This window comes from Callorhinus ursinus, unplaced genomic scaffold (genome assembly GCF_003265705.2).
Source record: "Callorhinus ursinus isolate GAN/ISIS: 27379988/994484 unplaced genomic scaffold, GSC_fseal_2.0 scaffold1, whole genome shotgun sequence".
Classification (NCBI taxonomy): domain Eukaryota; kingdom Metazoa; phylum Chordata; class Mammalia; order Carnivora; family Otariidae; genus Callorhinus; species Callorhinus ursinus.
In genome coordinates, this window is record NW_027397063.1 from 6,907,931 (window position 1) to 6,920,073 (window position 12,143).

Here is a 12,143-nt window from a genome sequence, read left to right on the forward strand (position 1 = left end):
AATACCTTCTATCTCTAAAAAGTTTTCTATTATCTGAATTTAAATAATTGCATAGTTAGTCCAAAGAGTCACTATTAATTGTTCCATAAAAATGGAGTATACATTTATAGCTTGATAAATGTGATATATTTCAAGCTGACATTGAACAAACAGCTAATGGAAGTTTACATACAAGATATTTTTTCCCTGGAGACAAAGGGTTACTTAACAAAAAATATAATAATTACCAGTAAATTCAATTATAAGGACCACTTCTCTTTGTTCTTCTTTTCTGGATCTTAAGAATAAACTGAAATCTGATTTTTTTTCTTAGGACTCCTCCTTTTATAAAGCATTGGTGGTTTTAGTAGATGTCTTAAAACTAATACCTAAACATTTCTCCATATCCAGAAGTCTTTATTAAAACCAGAATTGACTATATTAAAGGAAAGTGACTTAGATTGGAAGAAAGTACTAGATCATAGTACTAGATCACTAGATCACACTAGCAAAGTGTTTCTCAATTGTTCTCCAAAGAACTAGTAAGGTTTTGGTGCTGTCTTCAGTTGTGACTTAATATATATATTTATGCTTTTTTATCAGAGTGGTTTTTCAACCACTGTTTTCAACAGGAAGTTTTCAACTCTGTAATTAGCAAACCACAATGGGAGCTCTGACACTTAATTACAACACTGCTAAGACAATAATAATAAGAGGAATACCAAAGTTGAATGCAGTGTTTCTTGACACACCTCTGGCTATCTTCTTATTGGCTGGGAAACACTTATATATGACTAGTAAATAATCCATACAGAAATGAATGTGTACAAAGGCAGCATGCATTTACAACAGGTACTTCTAGTCAGGCCAAGTTCACTCACTGTTGCTGATTTCAACTACAACGTTATGGGCAGTAACTGTGGAGAACCTCATCAGAGATTGCTGTAGACTCAGAGAGACCTCCTCCACGTTCAGGATTTCGAGCAGCTTCTACCATTCCAGATTGGCTCAGTCTTCAGAGGAGAGGAGATGGCATTTTATCCCCTGCAGATTGCTGGTCTGGTTCTTGGATTCCTTGGCATGGTGGGAACTCTTGCCACAACCCTTCTGCCTCAGTGGAGGGTATCAGCTTTTATTGGCAGCAACATTATTGTTTTTGAAAGGCTCTGGGAAGGGCTCTGGATGAACTGCATTCGACAAGCCAAGGTCCGGTTGCAGTGCAAGTTCTATGGTTCTTTGTTGGCTCTCCCACCTGCCCTAGAAGCAGCCCGGGCCCTCATGTGTGTGGCGGTTGCTCTCTCCTTCATTGCTCTGCTCATTGGCATCTGTGGCATGAAGCAGATCCAGTGCACGGGCTCTAACGAGAGGGCCAAAGTGTACCTTCTGGGGACTTCTGGGGTCCTCTTCATCCTGACTGGCATCTTCGTTCTGATTCCTGTGTGCTGGACAGCCAACATCATCATCAGGGATTTCTACAACCCAGCCATCCACGTGGGTCAGAAACGAGAGCTGGGAGCAGCTCTTTTCCTTGGCTGGGCAAGCACTGCCGTCCTCTTCATTGGAGGAGGTCTGCTCTGTGGGTTCTGCTGTTGCAACAGAAAGAAGCAAAGGCACAGATATCCAGCCCCTGGATACCGTGTGCCACGCACAGAGAAGCGGAGGAATGTGACGATGCTTAGTAAGACTTCCACCAGTTATGTCTAATACCTGCTTTTGGCTCAAACTATGGATTACAATCAAGGTGTTTTGTAGAGTCCTGCCAGGCACTGTAAGTACATCAGGCACAAGAACTTGTTTTATGGCTGCATTTAAATGGAGATGAAAGTATAAAGGATATGTAGATTGTACTCTGCCACTTGTGGTAGGAATAGAAATGACTTGCTTTGGACATTCTGACCTCATGTGTATTAAATGCATTTACTATTATTAGACACAAATAATCCCCATTCCAATTTGTGTAGTCGAAAATCAAGTATATCCACATCCTTAGTATAATGATAACTACTTTTTTTTGACAATCATATGCCACCTGCTAGGAAATTCAAATTTTATTGCAATTGATAATACACAGCAATAAAACATTCTAAAACATAACCTTAGTTATTTTTCCTCCAAATTATTTCTTGTAATAATACAGTAACAAGTGAAATATAGACTTTTCTTCTTTAAGCAATTATTCTGAAAAATAATAGATCTCAAATAAAGATTTTTAATTGAATTTGTCAAAATAATGCCCATCTAATGAAAGGAATTGGTATTCCTTTTGGAAACTCAAATGCACTGGCAATTAGAAACTTTAAGGGGGGAAAAAAGGGCTCTGATTTCGCTTAGGAAATTTACAAAGATGATTTTAAAGCACCTAATTTATACAGTTAAACTTGCCTGGAATTATACATTCAAAGGAAAATAATTGATAAATGAAAAGTAATGTGTTTCATAACTTACGATTTGCACCTACAAGCTATTTATGTTGGTAAGGTGCATCAATACAAGGCTATAAACATTCAACTTTCATCAAGAGGAAATACAGTTCTAATTAGGGAATTGAGGTTTGGGTGTTGAAGGGAATGGTTTCCGTTCCTTGTTTTATTCTTTAGTCATTGTTCAGGTCTACACACGCAAAGTAAAATGAAAAATTAAAGTAATGATTCAGGCAGTTAGGCTAAAATAAGTACCTCCATCTTATTCTGTAATAAATAAATAGGTATGGCTAAGGCATCTTGTTTTGTTTGAATTATGTGTATTATTTTTTCAATTCTTCACTTCCCATGCATTTAACATTCCATATTTAACGTGCCAATATCAAGGCTAAAAGTGTGTGTTTTGGGGGTGGGGAAGGATGAGTATATGAGTGTTTGTGGGGCAAAAGCACTCCTATGGGTTGCTTCTGAATATCTCCAATAGCTTATGAACCAATCAACGTTTATATATCCAGTTCTAACTCTTCAAATTTTGTGTTATTTTATAATAAAACTGTATGTAATTTACAGTACATATTTGCAATGAACAGATTACATTTGTTCACAAAATATTTATTGCATGTCCATCCTTACTATAATAAAATAGTTACATGTTTTCAATTATGTTGAAATATTTCACTGTGGGGTCAATTTCAGAATGAACTTCTGTTCTCAAAAGACCATTTAATAACTCTGAAACATTAAATCAGAGATAACTTAAGGCCAGCTGTTAAGGTCACACCCTCCATTCTACAAACCACCAGCAAGACTTCAGTAAGTCAAACCCTTGGTAACATAAAACTCTACTTAAAAAATTGTAATATGTAATGATAAAGGCCACATAAATGTAAATATCTTCAAATAATATCAATAAAAATTAGAAAAAACAATGACTTAGATTTTTTCTAAGATTGTTTTTTTGTAAGACTTCCTTCAGTAGAACCTAAATTTTGGGTGTATTGAAAATGAGTCATTTATCACATATACAGACAAATAAGTATGAAATCAAGACATTCAAGATATAGGCACATGGAATCATTTGTCTTACCTTTTGTCACACTAGAAGTAACTAGCCTCACATGATAGGTTCCAGAGACTAAATGAGGCATGTTATCCTGCTAGCAAGAGGATCAAAGAGTAAAAAGGTATAATGGGGGTAGAATCACAAAATTACTGGACATAACATTAGTCACTGAATTTGGGCAAAATTTCAGGAACTAAGAATTCTTTTGTTTGCTCTTTCATTAATCAAAGTGTACTTTTGGAAGAATAATTTCTATTTTCCCCACTCTGCTGCAAGATTTTCCCTATTAAACTACAAAGAAATTTCAATAATTTTAATGAATTTCAAGACACATTATGGATGTAAATCTTATACCAGATGTGCAAGAAATGCATCTTTATTTTCTGAAATTTAACTTAAATTCAACTTCTTGCATATTTTCCCATATATTACATGTTTCTTAGGGTCTTATGTAGGGCTAAGCAGTACTTGGGGTAATGGGTTCATGGGATTAGTCCATGATGATTCATACAGGTCACAAAGATGTCTATTATACCTGCTCACATGGTCCCTTTAGGCTTCTCAGCTCTATCAATTCTTTATCATGCTTGGCAATCTTTTTGATACTCTCTAGCTGTAGGCTGCTTAGATCAGCAGATTTCAACTTGGCTGCATATTAGAATTGCTAGGGGAATTTTGAAAACTACCAGTGCAGCCAATGTCAAGAAGATCTATGTAATTTCATAGATTCATGGCAAAACCTTGACCTGTTGACTTGGTTACCAGCTATTTACAAACATTGGTGAAAGACATTATTCCATCTCCCATAAGATAGTTTTGTTTTTAAATATTACCTCCACAAACCTCCTTTTCTACCATTGTCAATTTTTTTTTTTCTGTTTCATAGAGGCCTAAGCTTTCAGAAGCAAAAATGCATAAAGGCTAAAACTCTTCTCGGCTATTTTGACTTCCATTTTGCTGTACACTCCACCGAGCCAGTGAAATATTTGTGGGCTACCTTCTGGAATGGAAACCAGAGAAAGAGGAAAAATATAATATTATCTAGCCACACATGGTTGAAAACGTTTTAAAAGTGTAACCCTTTGTAAATCGCAATTTTAGTTAAATTCACACTAATAATTCTTTTCATTTGCAAAAAAAGTTGATATGTTTAGCTCACTTGCTCTTCACAACCACTATATAATGTAGGAAGTGTAGACACCATTATCAACACAATTGTTGCAACTAAGAGAGCTGAAACTTTTTCCTAAGATTTTATTTATTTATTTTTGAGAGAGATAGAAAGAGGGGGAGAGAGAGAGAGAGAGAGAGCATGGGGGGAGGGGCAGAAGGAGAAGCAGACTCCCCCTGAGCAGAGAGCCTGACATGGGACTCAATCCCAGGACCCTGGGATCATGACAGGAGCCAAAGGCAAATGCTTAACCAACTGAGCCAACCAGACACCCAAGAGAACTGAAACTTACTGAGTGATATAAATTGGCCAAAGCCACTTTGGCCAGAGCTAACCTTGAGAAATCAAGCAGTCAGCAATAGTACTAAGTAGATACTTAATAAATATTTGAAGAATGATCAAGAAACAATATAAATGAGTATACTAGTTTGAGATTTTTAGCTAATATGGAGTTCTTCTCCCGCAGGGAAGAGAGAAAACAATAGAACTCAGAAATTTAAGGACAGCTTTTGTGTTTTGTTTTTGTTTTTGTTTAGTCTGAAAAGCCTAAATTCTGAAGAGATTGTGGGCAAAGAAAAAATGGTTCAGTCAATATCAGGTTTTCCTCACTCTTAAGATCATAAAATAGGGGTTCCTGGATGGCTCAACTGGTTAATTGTCTGACTTCAGCTCAGGTCATGATCACAGGGTCCTAGGATCAAACTTAGCATCAAGGTCTGTGCTCAGCAGGGAGTCTGATTGAGATTCTCTCTCCCTCTCTCTCTGCCCCTCCCCCTGCTCGTGTGCATGCTTTCTCTCAAATAAATAAATAAATCTTTAAAAAAAGATTATAATTTCTTTGAATGGAAATAAAATAAAAAGGAGCTAAGAGGGTCCGGATATCAATGTGCCACTGGGGAGGACCCTGTGGCCTCTCCTTAGTCTGCTTTCTGGGGAATGGGACACAGGAAAATGAAAAATTATAAGGTGGGTTGGAGAATTTAAGGGCAGAAATGACCTGTATCCTGACCCAGGTGGAGCCAAGGATGTTGATAGTTTTCCTAATGCTCTCACAGTGCTGGCAGATAAGAAACATCTCCATGATGTGTTTGGTCTGACAGGACAAGAAATAGTCTTGACAAGTTTTCCATATGCTGTGGGAACAGAAGAATATCTTCTATTCACCCAAGACCGACACAGAACCTTTAAAAAGTCTTCATGGTTGGGACTAAGGACACAGTAATAATACACTTGGATGGATAAGTGGGTCTGTCCATAGCCTGTTCTCCCTCAGACTCGTTTCTTGCCCTTCCTCTGCTCTAATCTGTATCTTCAGGAGGTGGATTCCTCACTGGTGTGTCCAGTGAGCAGTGGGGGCCATCCTCAATAAGGGCTGCCATTAAGATGAACTCTAACTCAAGAGAATATAAAAACAATAATACAATCTAATGAATCATTATTTTCACATGCTGGCCTTCCTAAACAATGTCAGTCAGTAGGTTAAGTACTCCTGTTCAAAAAAAAAAAAAGTGTTGGTTTAAGTCCTGAACAATCACTGCAGTTACTATAAATAGATAATAATGATGAGAAGGAGGAGGAGTAGATGACAGATGGACGGTAAATAAATATATAATGATAGATATACATAATAGATAGATGATGGATAGAGAGATAAATAGAAAGATAGATGTTAGCTCTGCTACAGTGAGGTCTGACCTGACTGTATGCATTTGTTTCAAGAGTAAATGAGGGAGTTTTTCCTGCAATTCAGATTCAGCAAGGCATGATTTTCAAATCATCACTCTCCAGCTCTTCTGTTTTAGTATTCTAATTTTTAACGCAAATAAAGACTCCTTGTCACCATAAAATGTCACAACTAAAGTAACTCCAATGCTGTTTCTATGTCTTGACAGTGTCTAAGCTGCAGGAATGGGAGGCACAAACTGTATAGGAGCTTGATTGAATGGGTCTAAACTGTTATGGACCTACTGGAATTTCTTCAGAGTAATGTCTATAAAGAATACAATGTTTATTAAAGGATAAATAATAAAAATGTGCTCCCTTGAAGCTTATAACTGAAAACAATTTCTCTCACAGAGGAGTATGTAGTAAAAAATAATCTGTGTCTGGGAGTCAGATGTATCAGACGAAGGCCATGTTTCCCCAGCTCCCGTGTTCAGAAGCTGTTGGCTACATTCAGCCAACAAAAGGCACTGGTGAGATGGGAAGACAGGAGGGCTTCTCTTCTCTCTTTACCCAGAGATATGACTCCAGTGGGGGCTTTGCCAAAAGGGTCCATCTTAGGTCCGTCCAGCATCTGCCAAATGAACCTCATCTTTGAGTCCAGCAATACTGCTTTTCTTTTGTTTTTATCAGGGAAGTAGTCATTTCCTGCTGTTCTTAGTGTCTGGGGGGCTCCATGGTCCTTGGTTTCTCCACTCTCCCCATAATCTGTAACAAATTTTCTCTATCAAATTCCACGAATTTGAATATTTAAAATGATTGCTTTTTACGGTCAGATCTGACAGATACAGCATCTGAAAATTATCCTGGAATGAGGGCATCTCAGTATAATCCCAGGTGAATAACTGAGGGTCTCAAGTGTCAGATCAATGGACTTGGCTTTACATGAGCCCACAGAACCTAGATACAAGCCTGAGAAAATTAGGGATTCTCACTGAATAAGATTAAGTTTGTATTCCACTGGGGCCTGAAACAAAAACTAAGTTTGTTTTTTTTTTAAATATTTAATGTTTGCATATCAAAACACCCGGCACACAGGAGATGGCAAATGTTTTGCTGTGAGAATGAGTGAATTAATGAGAATGATGAATTAAAGAAGGAAGAAAATAATAAACAAACCATAACATGAAGCACCTTATCTAGGAGTAATCAAAAGCTCAAGTCCTAAGTGGGTCTAAAGGACTTTTGTGGTTTTGGTACTCTTAGCAGGATAATTTCTAAGAAAATATTTATTTAATGGTTTATTGAGGAGTTGTTACAAACAAAGTAGGACATAAAGAAAAATACACTTAAGATGGGCAAAGTTGTAGTCTGAACTCAGTGTGATTCGGTAAAGCTCAGGAATCACTGATAGAAATGACTAATAAAATATTCAGTAGGAAGCAAATTATAAAATGTATGTAACTATAGCCAAATGACAAAAACTTTTACTACAGTAAAGGTGTTTCAGACTTTTTATCAAGACTGGGCTCCCTGTGGGACAGAGGACACTTTCATCAGTTAACAAATACCCTCACACACTCTGAATAACAAGGCTGATTCTGGACATGCATTTAGCAGAAATAAATGTGTCAAGTAGATTTTGAGAAAAAAAATAGGGCATAATAAAGGAGAACTAAAAGTATAAAAGCTGGTAACAGAGGGAGGGCACAACTAGAAAACAGTACAAACAAAAACAAGTGAGGGAAAGAGAAGCTATGGTGATAGGAGAGAAGGAAGAGTTTCAGAGGGTACGGGGGGAAGAAAGAGACTTTCTGTTTCACCATGAGGAAAATAATTCTAAGAGCCCTGGTATTCAGTCGGTGATGAATATTCTCAGGAGACACCACTGTTTTTATACCCTTTTCCATCCTGTCCCAGAGCTGATGACTTGGTTGGAATCACAGAACTGTAAGGTTGAAAAGGCTCATGGAAGGAGTTGAGGCCAGGAGAGATCCGCCTCTCTGGCTAAGTCCTCCTTACCTCAGTCTGGTCTGACTCAGGGCCCCACGGCATTCTGTCAGTAATTCTCCAGACCTGCATCTCCCTACCTCAGGAGAGACCAGCCTCTGACCCTTCCTCTCACCTTCTCTGGTATTACTTCTTGCTCCTCCTCTTCTGTTCCATGACCCTCCAACTTGACCTCAGACATGTCTGAGCATTGAGCTTCCGTTGGTATTACACTTTGTACAACCTTGAAATGTCTTCTATCTTGACTCTTCTAAAAACATTGGGCGCATCAAGATGACCAGCTGTTTCAACAGTCTTCAACAAGATTGTTGAAAATCAAATGTCTCTTGATTTAGTTTTTTTCTTCAACTGTGACCAAGAGCTCTTTTCTTTAGCATTTTTAAAAACACACTGCTTTTGTGTTTTACCCCCAGATCCCATATACATTTATTTCCTTTGAGAACTCATTCACTCCTGTTACTCCAGCTGCCAGTAAATGGCACATGGCTTTAGTAGAAGGAACACAGAACTAGGAGGTCTGCATTTATAACCTGGCCCAGGCCTTCCAGTGAAACTGAACCTAGCTTTTCTCAACTACAAGATGTGGAAAGGAAATAAACATTTTTTTAGCATGTACTGTATGTTTATAATTAGGCTAAAGATTTATATATATATAAAATATATATATAAAAATATAAATAATGTAAATATAAACAAATATAAATAAATATATATATAAATGCATTCTTATCATTTTTTATAGTAAAAGAACTAGTGCTCTAAGAGGTTACGTAACCTTTCCAAAGGCACAGTGAGGTCACTGCCCACCCTTCACTGCCTGCCATGTCAGTGCATCTTGAAAGAGTGAGCCTTCTTCTGTGCCCTTCCTCCCCATCCCCTCATGGAGGGAGGATAATAACCACCCTCTCTACCTGGAAGGGCTACAGTGAGGAGAAAATGAGGCAGTGCCTGTGAAAGCATTTTAATCACAAAGCATTATGTAAATGTAATACATAATTACTGTTATTATCTCCAGCAATCCAAGTCTTCAGCTCTTTATAGTTCGCTTGCTTTCTCTGCCCATAGAGTAATTCACTTGTATGTCCTGTTGGCCTTAAACTTAGGTAAAAATAATACGCATTATGTTTTCCTAAGTTTCACATTTCACTCATTTTCCTTTACCTTCCTAAGCATCGCAATTCACTTTGTCCCCTAAGACACCAGTGACTTACATTCTGGTTAACGCTTATTGTCCTGGAATAATAAGGAAGAGCACCCCCTTTTTTCTCAAAAACCACAGTTTGGATGATAAATTATATGGCCACTTAAGATGTCTTTTGATGCCTCCTGCTATGGTCCCTATCTTCTCATTCTTGCTCCGTGTTTTTCTAGAACACTGTGCTCTAAAAAACCTGTCCCTTTCCGATTTATAGTCACTAACATGGACCCAATTGCAACTTGCACAGCTTACTGAGATAGAACTTTTGCCTCTCTGCTTATCTTGGGAATTCATCGTGTCCACTGACTCCTCCACACAGAAGGAGTCTTACCTCCAACCATGGCTACTATCATATTCCTTCCTTCCTTGATGGCTTTGGCGAGCTTACTAATCAGGGGGCAGACAAGCATAAAGTCAATTCTCACGGGCATTTTAATTTCCTGATCCTAAACTTTATTGTCTAAATTATACCTCACCTTTTCTTTTTCTTCTACTTCTCTTTCCTCAGCTTTCTCTCTTTATAACATCATTAATCAGACATATATTTGCTACAGATCTAGAGTATACTCTGTTACATCTACAAGCCATTCCTTCCCTATACATACCCTTCTCCTCCTGTTTTGGTAGATTGCAAATAGCCATCAATTCTTTGCAGTTCCTTCCTTCAAGAGATGGAGTCTACTTCCCCAGCCCTGAAATCAAGCCTGGCCTCATGACTTGCTTTCATCAATGAAGTGCAATGGAAGTGACATGATACAAGTTCTGAGTCGAGGCCTTATGACACTTGCAGCTTTCAGTTTTGCTGTCTTGGAATGCCCCTACCATTTTATTAGTCCAGACTACCCTGACCAAGGGTAAAAGGCCAGGTAGACAGAGAGGTACAAACTTCTGGGCGATCCCAGTAATTCCAACAATCCCAACTGAGGTCCCTAATGTATGCATGAATTCCAGTAAGAGAAAAGACCCATTCTGCCTGAGCCATTTGGCCCGGCTCAGATTGCTGCCTCCTAGGATTGTGGGCAAGTCAGTGATTTTTGAAAGTCTCACTTTGTTCATTCTCTTAATATGACTATCCATATATCAATATGATATGTTTTGTTTTCCCCCTTCCCTATTTCTCTGCATCTACAAGAACATCTTTAAAAACTTTTAGGGCGCCTGGGTGGCTCAGTTGGTTAAGCGACTGCCTTTGGCTCAGGTCATGATCCTGGAGTCCCGGGATCGAGTCCCACATCGGGCTCCCTGCTCAGCGGGGAGTCTGCTTCTCCCTCTGATCCTCTTCCCTCTCGTGCTCTCTATCTCTCATTCTCTCTCTCTCAAATAAATAAATAAAATCTTTAAAAAATAAAAAATAAAAAATAAATAAAAATTTTTAAGAGTATGCAAATGTTGGGGTGCTTTGCTGGCTCAGTCTGTAAAGCATGTGACTCTTGATCTTGGGGTCATGAGTTCAAGCCCCACATTGGGTGTATTGCTTACTCTAAAGAAAAGAATATGCAAGTGCTTTGCATAAGCAATCTTTCTTAATTTTTGCACCAAACATGCAAGCTAGGTATTGCTATCTTCATTTTCTGGATAAGCATACTGGTCACCAAGGACATTAAGCAACTTGAACAAAATTCTCCAATCCATAAATAATTTAAATCAAAATTGAAACTATTCATTTTCTTATTTCAATAATGTATGCAATAAATATCTTTTCACTGGGTACAATAAAGACTGTTAGGTCTCCTGTGCCATAGAGGAGAAATCACTCCTGCAAAACATAGAAACAAAATAAACCAAAGGGATAAAGAAATACAGCACAATCTGGGACAGCTGCCTTCTGGAAAATAAAATACTTTAGAAGTGCAGAGGACAGGGGTAAGATGGATTAAGAGTGTGTGTAAGTAGATGTTTCTGGAGAACACAGAGATTAGGACAGACCTTGGGGAAGAATGGGATTTCCGGGGGAAAATAAGTGAAAGAAGGTTTGAAGAAGATGTTAATGTGGAGCTGAAAATATGGAAACACTCTAGGTATGCCCAGAGAAATATGAATCACTACACAGGCATAAACAATAGGGAGCAATTTGAGATATATCTGGAAAAGTTAAGTATGCATCAAGCATATGGAAGACCTTGAACACCAGAATGCAGTTCTTTGTTTTGTGATCTATCAAAGGAATTTGCACAACAGAGTCCTATTGTCATGATTGTTCTTAGAAAGGCTTTTCTGTCTCATTTGAATTGACTTTATGCTTGTCTGCCCCACTGATTAGTAAGCTCGCCAAAGCCATCAATATATTAACAAGTACTTAGTGAGCACACAGTATTCAAGGAACAGGGTTGAATTTCATGAGCTAAAATGAAACCACTGTGACCAACAATAAACATCCGCTCCTAGAGAATGCACAGTTAGATAGGTTGCTAAAACCTATCCTACAGTAAAAACATAGCTATCATTGGTAAAAGTTGTGACTTTCACTTTGGAACAATTTTCTGGATATAATAAATGTTTGCATACGTTTTTGATGGCCTGATGAAAATGTGAGGCACTAAGGAACACTTGTTAAGAACTGCACTTGACTGACATTATGAAAACATACTATAATTGTCTTATAGATTCTACTAAAATGAGTGTTCTCACATCTTAACATTC

At 38.0% G+C, this 12,143-nt stretch overlaps 1 protein-coding gene across 1 annotated transcript; it reads left to right on the plus strand.

The window, feature by feature from the left end:
* The first annotated feature begins 1,008 nt into the window (after positions 1-1,008).
* On the plus strand, positions 1,009-1,683 carry CLDN17 (claudin 17). Its single transcript, XM_025871145.1, has one exon. The coding sequence runs from the start codon at positions 1,009-1,011 to the stop codon at positions 1,681-1,683; it is 675 nt and encodes a 224-aa protein (XP_025726930.1).
* Positions 1,684-12,143: the final 10,460 nt, after the last annotated feature.